The following is an 11929-nucleotide window of genomic DNA, read 5'->3' as shown; positions in this document are numbered from 1 at the left end:
AAAAATATAAAAGAAAGAAAATAGAAGAAGAAATTAAAAGTGGAGAAAAACAATCAATAACTTAAATTTTAAATTTTTTAAAAATTAAATAATTTTCACTATACTTTATGTCTCTTTAATTTTTTTTAATGGTTAATTAAATAAGAGGTTTTGTATTCATCTAAGCTTTTTTTCTCTTTTCCCTTTCAAAATCTTTTTAACTTCTTCTCATGGCAAGAGAAGTAACATAATAATTACTTTTATCATGTAATTGATTTCATGTTTTGATAAATTATATTTTAATTTTTTTTTCAAATAATTTTATTTTAATAGGTTCAAATTTTTTAATTAAATAAAATTTTATTTTAACAAAAATTAAACTTGGCTAAAAAAGCTTACATCTCATTTGGAAATTATAATTAAAGAAATTCGTAAACCACACGCTAAGAATTTCTTGTAGCATATTTTGTCCCTACTGTTTGGTGTAATACAATATGAAATTATTAAGAAAGAAAATGTCAAATGACGAAAGTCTAAATGCTTGTTTGAAAATGTTTTATTTTTAAACGAAAAAAACTGTTTTTTTACCTAAAAACATAAGAAATGCATTAAGAACTTTTAAATGTACAGGTGCATACTAATAAGGCAAATTTGAGTGGGAAACAAAATTTTATTACTGAAAATATTTAAAAGTTATTTCCAAAATATATTTTTTGAAAATGTTTGGCAACAGGCCAAAGCATCTGTCACCTGTGAGAGTGAGACTGTGACATCTGATGGTTGTCAAAAATACAACCACAAAGAAGTGGTGGTAATGGGCTTTGTCAGCTCCGTTTCTCATTGAGGCTTTGACTGTGGCCTCTGCGTTACGTCGATAACAACTACACAAGAAAAAAACAGAGGGTTATGAAATCTGGCCTTCGGTTACTTCGTCTTCACCTTATCCAAACCTAAGTGTTTGTAGATTCGGATAATGTTTCTGGAGATTTCTTTAATATTGAGAATGTCAATTAAATAATAAAAATATCGCACAAGGGTATTTTGGTAACTCCGCCAGCCAAGCCACAACGACCAAAAAGGGAACAGGACTCAACTCTGGTTAACCTACCAAAATTATCGCTTTATATCGATAGAAACAGAAGGGAACTCGCCTAAGAGAAGAAAAAGAGATCGAACTCGCTAGGGTTTGAATCACGATGGCATCTTTCGTGGCTTTATGCGCGCCATCTCATGGATCACAGGGCTCCATCCTGTCTTCGTCCTTCTCGATAAGATCCGGTGCCTTGTGCGACGTATCTCTCCCCCTGCGAAGTCCAAAGAAGGTGAATTTATGCGTGAAAGCGATGGGGGTGGTGAAGTTCAAAGGGACGCAGATGAGAGAGAAGCAGCTGACGGAGTTGATCGAGAAGAAGGTACTGGAAGCGAAGCAGGTGTGTGAGGGAGACGAGACCTCCGACGAGTGTAAGGTGGCTTGGGACGAAGTGGAAGAGGTCAGCCAAGCCAAGGCGGATCTCCGGCGGAAGATGGAGAAAGAAGATCCCTTGGAGTCGTATTGCCAGGAGAATCCGGAGAATGAGGAGTGTCGAATCTACGAAGATTAAGCTTCGAACCTAGGGTTTACTACTGGATCTGGAATGGACTGTGTGTGTTTATTGTATCATTGCATATAAAATTATCATGATGATATTCCTGTAATATGATCATCGCCACTCTATGCTAATTGCTGTGAAAATGATTTTCCGGGTAGCTCAATCATATGTTTCCTTCCTTTATCTATTGTGAAAAAGTATTTTTATTATTTTTATATTCTTTAAATTTTATTTAGAATATATAAATAAATAAAGAGAAATAATTTATAAATATTAAATCTATTTCTTTTTTCTTTATTTCTTTATATTATTATTTTGATTATTATTATTATTATTACTACTCCGCTCGCTGTCTTTGATAAATTTAGGGCAATTATTTGCTATTTTAGTGTAAAAATGAGTGTTATACGTTCTCTATAGAAAAATCATATGGTATTTGATAATATCATTTTAATACCTTTCTGAAATCATATTGCATCTCAATTGCATTTTATTCTCTTCTTGAAATTGCACATACACCCTGATGCACCAAGTCCATTCCGTTGATCGAATGGTGAAATCATTGTTAAAGGTATGATGACGGCACTGTAAAAGAATAGAAGGAAATGCTTAAAATATCCTCCATTTTGTTAGCATATGCTATCTCATTATCTAATTAATTTTAACTAATTTTTTAATCCTAGTTAATTTTTTTTATAAAATAATCTACTTCTAATTATTTTAAAATTATAGCTAATTAAATTTAGTAAAAAAATTAAAATATTCTTAATCTAATTAATTTTTTTTTATATATAATTAATTTTAATTAAGTATGTTACCATAAATTGGAGAAGAATTTACTTATGTCTTAAATCAAATCTAAACATTTTCACCAATTTTAATAATTGGTTTATTAGTAAGTTGCGAGAATATTGTATTTGAATAAAATATTTTGTTTTCTATAATATATATTTAATATAATTTGATTATTGTATGTATAAGAACAACAATTTTTGTTTGTAATTAGATGCTATTTGAGTCTTGTGGGACATAATTGAGCAATAAACATTTTTATCAATTTTAATAATTGGCTTATTAGTATGAAAAAATATTGGATTTGAATATAATATTTTGTTTTCTATAATACATATTTGATGTAATTTGATTTTTGTATCTCTTAGAATAAAATTTTTTGTTTGTAGTCGATGCTATTTAAGTCTTGTTGGACATAATTGAGCCTTACCTCTAGTATTAATTAAAGCTTGATTTTACTTTTATCTAGGGATGTTGGTTATTGGGTTTACTAGAAAATAATACATATTTCGAGTCATTTTATATTCTATAACATATATTTGATTTTGTTTGATCCTGTGTGCCTTAAAATAATAATTTGTGTTCATAGTCAATGCTATTTGACTCTTGTGAGACATAAGCATTGAAGCCTGATTTTACTCTTATGTTAACAAGATTTGGATATTGCTTTTAAAGAAGAATAAAAAAACATGGATAATAAAGAAAAGACAAAATTGATCATCAAACATTGGTGTCCATCTTGCTAAAGTTTAAAAATATGGAGACATCCACAACACTCTTTACGGAAGGAATTGAAATGATGCAACACGTTTGATAATAATGTTTAAGGGTTGGAAGCAGCAAGGGTATTTCCAATGTCGATGACAAACCGGTATCTGACATCACCCTTGGCAAGACGCTCCATTGCAGTGTTGATGTAATCCATGGAAATTACCTCAATATCCGACTTTATATCGTGTTTTGCAGCAAAATCAATCATCTCTTGCGTCTCCTTCAATCCTCCGGTGAGACTACCACCCACAGTCTTCCTTCCTGTCATTGTCATTTCTTATTAAATTAATCCCAATCAAAACAAAAAAATTAAATTTCTTGCCATATATTTATATTTACCCAAAATTAAAGGAAAGACGGGAAGCTCAAGTGGCCGATCTGGTGCCCCCAACATAACAAGCTTTCCTTGGGACTTCAAAAGGCCGATCAACGGAAGGAGAGGATGAATTGCAGAGACCGTGTCAATTATACCATCCATTGTGCCCATTGCACCCTACATAACCCCCATCAATTATGAAATAAAACTTGATATATAATTAGAAAGCATGTGAATACCAAGCAACATATTCAACCTGCATTTGTTGTTCATCACGGCTGACCAGAAACATGTCTGCACCAAGATGTTCAATGGCTTCTTTCTTCTTTGCAGGGGATGTGCTAATTACCGTGACTTTACATCCAAAAGCCTTGGCAAATTTGACAGCGATATGACCAAGCCCACCTAGCCCAACTATCCCGATGTGCATACCTGGTTCATCGAGTCCATAATATTTTAAGGGACTATAGACTGTGATCCCGGCACACAGGAGCGGTGCTCCCTTGTCAAGCGGCATGTTATCGGGGATACGAATCACATAGCGCTCATTGGCCACCATGGTGTCGGAGTAACCGCCATATGTCATGGTTCCATCATGGTACAGAGAACCATAGGTTAGTATCAATTTGGGGCAGTAGTTCTCGAGGTCATGAGAGCAGTCGTCGCAGGAGTGGCATGCTCCAACCAAGCACCCCACGCCTACTTTATCTCCAACTTTGAATTTCTTCACCTTGCTTCCAACTTCTGTCACAGTTCCTACGACCTCGTGCCTACACAATTGAGGGAATGAATATATTTCAATGCTATATAGCATATGCTACTTGAAAATAATATTAATTAGCATTACTTATATGTAAATTAAAAAATTGTACCCTGGCACAAGAGGGTAACTGGCGGAGCCCCATTCGTTCTTGCTGTTGTGAAGATCAGTGTGACATATACCACAGTAGAGCACTTTAAGTCTCACGTCCTCCTCTCCTGTGGACCTATGACATATATATTTCAACCACAAACACCATCAGATCATCAAAACAAAAAGAAAGATTCCAATAACAAAAATCTTTTCTCTTTTTTTTTATAAAAAAAAAAAGAAAAGAAAAAAGAAAAAGAAAAGGAAAGGAAATTACCTTCTAGAGAAGTTGAAAGGAGAGAGATGGCCAGAGTTGTCTCTAGCTGCCCACCCAAAGGCCTTCACTGGATGTTCTTCTTCATGGGATGTGACTGCTTTGCTGAGTGATCCAGACGACACACAGAGAATTGAACCTCAAGTGAGTATTTCTCAATCATATACACCATTGTTTGCTATTGAAATTAAATGAATACTACATTCTCTCATAAATTCTGCGGCACCCATGTAATTAATTAATTTCATTTATTCAAATTAGGACATTTATCCCATGAGTCTTGAAGAATTCAAAAACTTGAAAAACAACACACAGACAACATAGGGTAAAGAAGAAGGAAAAAGATGTTATCAAATTGAAACAAACATGCAATATGTTACAAAATAATAAAAATAGACAATAAAAATAATAAAATAAGAACACATAGATTTACGTAAAAAACCTTAAATAAGAAAAATCACAAATAAAAGAAAAAAAGGTTTATCATATTAAAAAATTAGTATAAAAAAAAAGAGTTCTAAGCAACTACAATAAAAGCATAATCATCATCATGTTTATATGTTCCTTTACTCTTATCATAAATCCTCCAAAACTTTTCATAATTTCAATTTTATCACATATATTGTACCGTGAACTTTTCGAGTCATACCAAATAGAATTCGGGTCACTAAATTCTACCACAATAAATGTAATCTTTTGATAGATTATAAACAAATTGGAAATGAACATCAGAAGAGAAGTAAGACCTTCCGGAGAAGACAACAGATGCGTTTGTGGAGGCCATTAATTTCTTTTCCGGCCTACTTTCTGGAATAGAAACAGAACTAAGCTAATGTAGATGATGAAGATCTATAAAGAGATTTAAGGTGATGGGCCTGAAGGTGATGGTATTCAAGCAGTCCATTTACAGGAGTTGGGGTTGCCATGAGTCCATGGGATGACACATCAGGTGAGGTAAGATGACACATCGGATGAGGTAAGACATCTATGACTATAAATTAATTAAGAACGAGCAGCTTCACCATCCCCTTTGGGTTCAAAATAATCTTGCACCAAAACAAAAAAAAAAAAAAATCATCTTTATTTATTCCTTTCAAACCTATGTTCAAATTAGTCGCTCTCGTTGTTAGATAAAAATAATATTATAATTTTTTAAAATTATATTGAAACCGTATTTTAAAAATAAGGTTTGAATGGATAATTTAAAATTATATTTTCAAAATAATTTTTTAATTAGGTTATAATTATATTTTAAAAATGGGATTTTATATTCAAATTAGATTTCATCTAAAGATTAAAAAAAAAGGTCAATATGGCATCTTTCTATAAAAGGGAATCTAGATTAAACATGTGGAGGTTGATTAATATAAGTTTCAAAGGGGAGGCTAGAGTTACATTATTTATCTCACCATAATAGTCAATTTGGGCTCAAATTTCTTTACCTTTCATTGAACCGTCCACTTCCTTGGCCGTCACGCCTTATTTAGGCTTGAAATAGTGTAGACCCCATTTTGGGTTTATTTTTTGCACCCATTTGTTTTTGCCACATGGTAGGCTTTTAGAGGGCCATGTGTCGTCTTTGAAGTGGTTATTAGATAATGGCATCTTGTTTGTTAAGGGAGGTGGTAGTTTTGACACGTGGTGAAAAGATTCTGAAGACAGTTTTGAGGAAGTTTTGGAGAGAGAGAGTTGTAGGTTTTACAGAGGAGCTGAGGATGAAAGGAATAGGGTTTTTTTTTTTTTTTTTCCTGGGATTCAAGGGTTTTGAGTGAGATATATGTGTAAAATAGAAATAGTGAACTGGTAGAGAGACAATTTCAGCTTCAATGAAGGTCATTCTATAGAGAGTTAGAGAGGATAAAGGGACGTTTGGAGTGGCAAAGACAAAAAGCAAAAGATAGCAGCAATAGAGAAGAAGCAGATAATCAGCTCGCCACTCTTTTTCTTGTTCAAGTATGATTACAACATATTTTACATTTTTCCCATTTTAGACTATTCTCCCTTGTTTCCTACTGATTTTGGGTTCATCTTGGTGCTTGGATGTTGACATCAGATATTGTGCATATTTATGAAATCTAAGACCGATTTTTATGCATTTTTGTTGATTTTAGTCTGGTGCTTTTAGCTCCATTTGTAAATAGCTTGTGCATTTATCTGTTCATGAACAACTTGAATATGGATCCATCATTGAATCTGATTATTAAAGATCATGTTCTTACTTCTTTTTTATTCCACATGTATCCAGCCATTGACATTTATGAAATGGAGCTAGATTTAACCGAGTTATTTTCGTTTGTGCATGCTTTGTTTCTATTTTTACTTTCTCCTCTGTTTTTGGTATGTTTGGAGTGTTGGGTATCATGTTTAGGTTGGCCATTTTGATCGGAGTGCTTCTGAGGGAGCTTAGGTGAGCCACACTGCTTATAGTTAGAAATTTTTTGGGGCTTGCAAACCCATGAGAACCACTGCAATGGAAATGGATTATGAAGATACACAAATGATAATCATTGTTGTCGGGTTGGTTCAATAGATTTAGCCGTTGAAGGCAACAATCATGAGCAATTTATCTAACTTTGTATCCCTCGTGCAATGGTTCGGGTTCACCAGATAGTGGAAAATTATGAAATTCATTGATTATTTGTGAAGAAGTCAAGGATTAGAGCTCTATTAAAGCCTGTTATAGCATGATATTGTCTGGTCTTTTGAAAGAATGTCCACTATTTTATCCAGCATTCGGGTCTTTGGGAGACATTGTCCTATTGTCTATTTGGTGAGTTGAAGGTTATCAAGCTAAGAAAGACGTGAAGAAGGCTTGCTTCTAGGAAGATATGATGTTGTTTCTCTTGACAATGATGACGAGAATAGCACAGCTAAATGAAGAAAATCATTTCGGTGTCATTTCCACTCTGATCAGATATTGAAAAAAGACTCTCCCCAGGTAGGAATTCTGTTGGTATAGAGAAAATGGGAATTCATGATGTAAGGTTGCCTTATTGATTCAGATTAGTGGTTCAAAACTTCATTTCCAAGTATCTGAATTCTTTGTAGAGAATGAGTTCCAAGACAATGCTAAATTGCCAAGGTGCCTAGTGAATGTTCCATGCTTATATAACACCCAGATACCTAGTTACAACTTCTGATGACCAATACCAGTTAATAAATTGTGTAGGGACCCCTCCCCCTGATGACACGTGGCATGCATTTCTATCCGGATCAGCTCCATCCGGATTCCCCCAAGAGGACACGTGGCGCGCTTCTCCTATCCGAACTCCCTCAGGGAAAAACACACGACACTCCCAAACACCACATTCGGACGACCGCCATATCCTATCCGGATATACTGTTGTCCGGATCGTTGACCAAAATAAGCAAGTCTTACTACGTTATTACGACAGCCTGCCACAGCCCACATTCCGCCGCCTGCAGAGCAAAAGGACAGGAATGATGGCAAGTCACCTCCCATGATCTGTGACAGCCAAGTCACCTCCAAAGATCTCTGACAACCGCTCGTAGGGTGATGATGGCCCTGCCACCACCTAGAGGCATCATGACGAGCCAAGAAGTCTCCTCACCATTAAAGAGGGAGGCAGAGCTTCTGTCACTATATAGATGAACCTTCACACAAGGAGGAAGGTAAGCTTGATATACCTAGTAAAAGGCCAACTGATAAATCTCCCTAGATACATGGCTAACAAAACCATCGGATGGTGTGTTCGAACTCCCTGTCCGGACATCTTTTGCAGGGACTACTGAACCAGAACTCAGTGTTGGTTGGGATCGTGCGTCCATTCAGCAGCCACGTGGATCACAGGGACGCGAGGCCTCAACAAATTGGATTCACTATTGTTTACTCTCGAGTTAAATCTTGGGAAGGGTCAAAGAAGTATGAATGGTGTTGGAGTGATTGGAAGCTGGATGATATGAAAGAGATGACCATCTTTTTCTTCATAACCATCCAAAGCTGAGCTTAAGTCATTTCTTGGTGGGATTGATTCCACCACTGGTGGTTTTGAAACTGACATCTCCAAGGATGGATAAACTCGAGAGCATACATTGTTTGCTTTCACCCTTGGTATGAAGTAGATGATTTGCTGCTGAAATGAGAAAAATGCCACGACATCAATGTACTGTAAGGTAAGGCTTCGAATGTGACAATATGATAGAAAGGCCTACCAACCTTGACTGGTACAAGGGCTCGACTCTTCTTGAGGTCCTGGACATGATCAATGAGCCCAAGAGGCCCTCAAACAAGCCAATGCGTTTTCCTTCTTTAGGATGTGTACATGATTGGTGGGATTGGAAGTGTCCCAGTGGGACGTGTAGAGACTAGTGCCCTGAAGCCTGGTATGGTGGTGACTTTTGGCCTATCTGAATCGATAGTTGAAGTCAAGTCTGATGAGACATACAACCGCTCTCAGAGGCTTTACCTGGTGACAATTTTAGCTTCAACATGAAAAATGTTGTTGTGAATGATCTCAAGCGTGGGTTTGTTGCCTCTAATTCCAATGACGACCCTGCAAATGAGGCAACCAACTTCACCGCCCAGGTCGTCATCATGCACCACCCTGGTCAGATCAAAAATGGATATGCCCCTGTTCTTGCAGCATCTCCTTTGCCACTCATATCCCCAATCCACCATACCCATATTTCCATCTTTCAATATCCACTAAACTCACTTCTCTCACTACCTTCCACCATCTAACCCACACCCTTCATACCCACCGGTCCCCATTCTTCATATCTCCTGAACCCGATCACCACAACACACTCATCTGTTCAACTCATTTCATATACCATACTCGCCACCATCCTTTATACCTACCAAACCTGCACATTGTCTTCCACACTTCACCTTTTCTTCATGGCGCTCAAATCACTTCAGCATACCCTGGTCTTAAAAGGATGCTAAGGGACTTTATTTTTGCTAAGCTATAGTCTCAATGTTTACTTGAAAAACTTAATCTAGTCATGCATGGAACGAATGTGAGATGTCTCCAACAACCAAATTTAAGTCTAAAGACAAAAGGGTGGGCAAGGAACCACCGAAAACTTCTTCAAATTCTTCAAGACCCGCCAATGTTGGTTGCAATATTTCAACCAATGCATATGGTCCAGTTTTAGGAACATTCCATGCCTTTGAATCGACACCAGTGACAATCACCCCACATTTTCAAAGTAATGATCGTTCTTGTAACATAGATGAAACTGATGTCGGTGGTTATTTGATGTCGAGAAAACTAGAAGCACTTGCCCAACAACTTGTGGTAATGGAGTTTTCTTCTGAATGTGCTACAAGGGCTCTCATATTAAATGAAGACAGAGTAGAAGAATTAGTTTTGTGGCTATTTTGAATGGGGTGAAAAAGCAGGCAAACACAAGAGTGAAAGCCTTGATGGTGGGAATAATTTGAAAATTGACAGAGCGGAAAAACTTGTTCAGAAATGACTTGAAATGACCAAGTTGGTTTGGGACCAACTCATTCACCTGCAGCGTACATGTTCCACCACCATGAAGCAAGTCACTCGATATCTCCAATGAAGGACAAAGTCAATACCCCAAGCTTCGATACAGTCAATATGGATGTGGATCTCTACGACAAGCTGTATGTCTAATAAAATAACTCAAGGGTCAATTTACTACCTACTCCGGGCCCACACACATGACCCCATTTTGCATTGGCCACCTTCCTATGTTCACTTTCGAAACCCACGTGCTTCTTTCCTTTACCCATCTTCATGCATGCCTTCAAAATTTGATTTTCATGAAATTCTTATTTTGATTCCCCAACTTTTCACTATTCTTTAGAGTTTAGGAACACCAAAAATCCCATTTTCTTTGAACTTTGCTGCCATTTTCTCTTCGGCAAGCAATTTTTCAATCTTCCTTGTTTTTTTTTTTAAAAAAAAAATGTTTTAAAATAAGCATGAATTAAATTCTTTAATTCCAAATAATGGAATTCATGCAAAAATAAATTGGACTTTGGTGGAGGCCCAACATCAATGATGTTTTCTTTTAAAAAATAAATTCAAGTGAAGTGCAATATTTGTTAGTGACGGTTTCTTACTTTGTTTAGTGACACATGTGATATATTTTGTATTTATTATTGTGCATTAACCCCATTTCATGATAGCACATTATTGCTTGTTGCTAAGGTATGTTTTCGCTCTCACTTTGACTATGTTTTATGCATGTTTTGCTTTTCAGTTTATGATCATTTTTGTATCCATTGATTTCCTAATTAATTGCTAGACTTATCTTATCTTATTTAGTAGAGACCCATTTTTAGGGGCTTGGAGGGGTGTTACGGTCTTTTACCGTACCTTCCCAATAAGTAACCTGACCTCCAAGCTCAAGTTTGATTTTTCACAAATCGTCTTTTCCAAATAAGAAGTCAAAATTAGAGTTTTCTTTCTTATTTTGTTTTCCCTTTAAAAATAAAATAAAAATAAGTAGCAACTCCAAGTCATTTTCTAAAATAATAATAATAATAATAATAATAATAATAATAAATATTTTTCAAATAAAAAGAGATTTCGTCATCTAGTGGATCGGAGCGCATGCGCAAAAATACGGGATCCACAAATAAGTAAGATTATGATTTTTCCTTATTGATTGATCTTTGTTCTGAAGTTTTGGACTTCATTAAAAAGAAAAAGAGTCAACCGAATTTAGAAAGAGAGAAAGAATAAGATGTAAAACTTGAAATGAATTAGAAATGAGAAAAAAAATGATTATTTTTAAGGAGAATAAAAAATAATAAAAATATTAAAAATAAATGATTTCTTTGAAGTATGAGTAAGGGTCAATTTTTTCAAATTTAAATTTATTTTAGTCATATTTAACCAAATAGTCCATAATTCCATACATATTAATTCTATAATTTTATGTAAAAAATAAGAAAAGGAAAAAAACTATTTAACAACATATCAAGAGGTTTTTTTTCATGGGTACTATAATTTTTCAAAATGCATTTAAAAAAAATTATTACATCATAAATGATCGTAAAATTACGACACTATTATTAAGTAGAGCTCATGAACTCAATATAAAAAGTGATTTAAAAAAAAATAATTTAAGTATAAAAATAAATAAGTAATCAATAATATTATATTTTTAAGTATATATATTAAATAATATATATTTTTTAAAATCCGCACAACAAGTGGGAGTTTCATTATCATGTTTTATCCAAAGACAACTTTGCATAAAAAAAATTTGGATCTATAAATATTAAATTATTATAATATTATAAGAGTTATAGTCACAAATTGTGTCTGGGCTATTCGTCACTTATTTCTATGGACGATTTTTTTATTTTTTTTAAATAATAATAATTTTCGGGGTAAATTTCTATGGAT

General features: G+C 34.8%; 2 protein-coding genes across 2 annotated transcripts; one reads left to right on the top strand and one right to left on the bottom strand.

Annotated features, from left to right (window-relative positions):
• Positions 1–1086: 1086 nt before the first annotated feature.
• Positions 1087–1753, top strand: LOC117907490 (calvin cycle protein CP12-3, chloroplastic). Its single transcript, XM_034821039.1, has one exon. It carries the CDS (start codon positions 1176–1178, stop codon positions 1578–1580), a length of 405 nt encoding a protein of 134 aa, XP_034676930.1. The 5' UTR covers positions 1087–1175; the 3' UTR covers positions 1581–1753.
• Positions 1754–3097: 1344 nt separating this feature from the next.
• LOC117907661 (probable mannitol dehydrogenase) lies at positions 3098–5431 on the bottom strand. The gene is made up of 6 exons (XM_034821286.1): positions 5318–5431; positions 4575–4676; positions 4320–4433; positions 3704–4217; positions 3471–3624; positions 3098–3392 (listed from the first exon to the last, which is right to left on the bottom strand). Exons 1-6 carry the CDS (start codon positions 5353–5355, stop codon positions 3184–3186), a joined length of 1131 nt encoding a protein of 376 aa, XP_034677177.1. The 5' UTR covers positions 5356–5431; the 3' UTR covers positions 3098–3183.
• Between the last annotated feature and the right edge of the window lie 6498 nt (positions 5432–11929).

The sequence above is a fragment of the Vitis riparia genome, chromosome 18 (assembly GCF_004353265.1).
Source record: "Vitis riparia cultivar Riparia Gloire de Montpellier isolate 1030 chromosome 18, EGFV_Vit.rip_1.0, whole genome shotgun sequence".
Classification (NCBI taxonomy): domain Eukaryota; kingdom Viridiplantae; phylum Streptophyta; class Magnoliopsida; order Vitales; family Vitaceae; genus Vitis; species Vitis riparia.
The sequence above is the reverse complement of the archived record's forward strand: the minus strand, read 5'-3'. Positions and strand labels throughout refer to the sequence as shown.

What these genes read in the sequence shown, in the direction of transcription:
- LOC117907490 (XM_034821039.1), top strand. Translation starts at nt 1,176, where the DNA reads ATGGCATCTTTCGTGGCTTTATGCGCGCCATCTCATGGATCACAGGGC.
- LOC117907661 (XM_034821286.1), bottom strand. Translation starts at nt 5,355, where the DNA reads ATGGCCTCCACAAACGCATCTGTTGTCTTCTCCGGAAG. An exon ending in CCTTTCAACTTCTCTAGAAG is followed by an intron (nt 4,434 to 4,574) that starts GTAATTTCCTTT and finishes TATATGTCATAG; the next exon opens with GTCCACAGGAGAGGAGGACG. An exon ending in AGTTACCCTCTTGTGCCAGG is followed by an intron (nt 4,218 to 4,319) that starts GTACAATTTTTT and finishes TCAATTGTGTAG; the next exon opens with GCACGAGGTCGTAGGAACTG.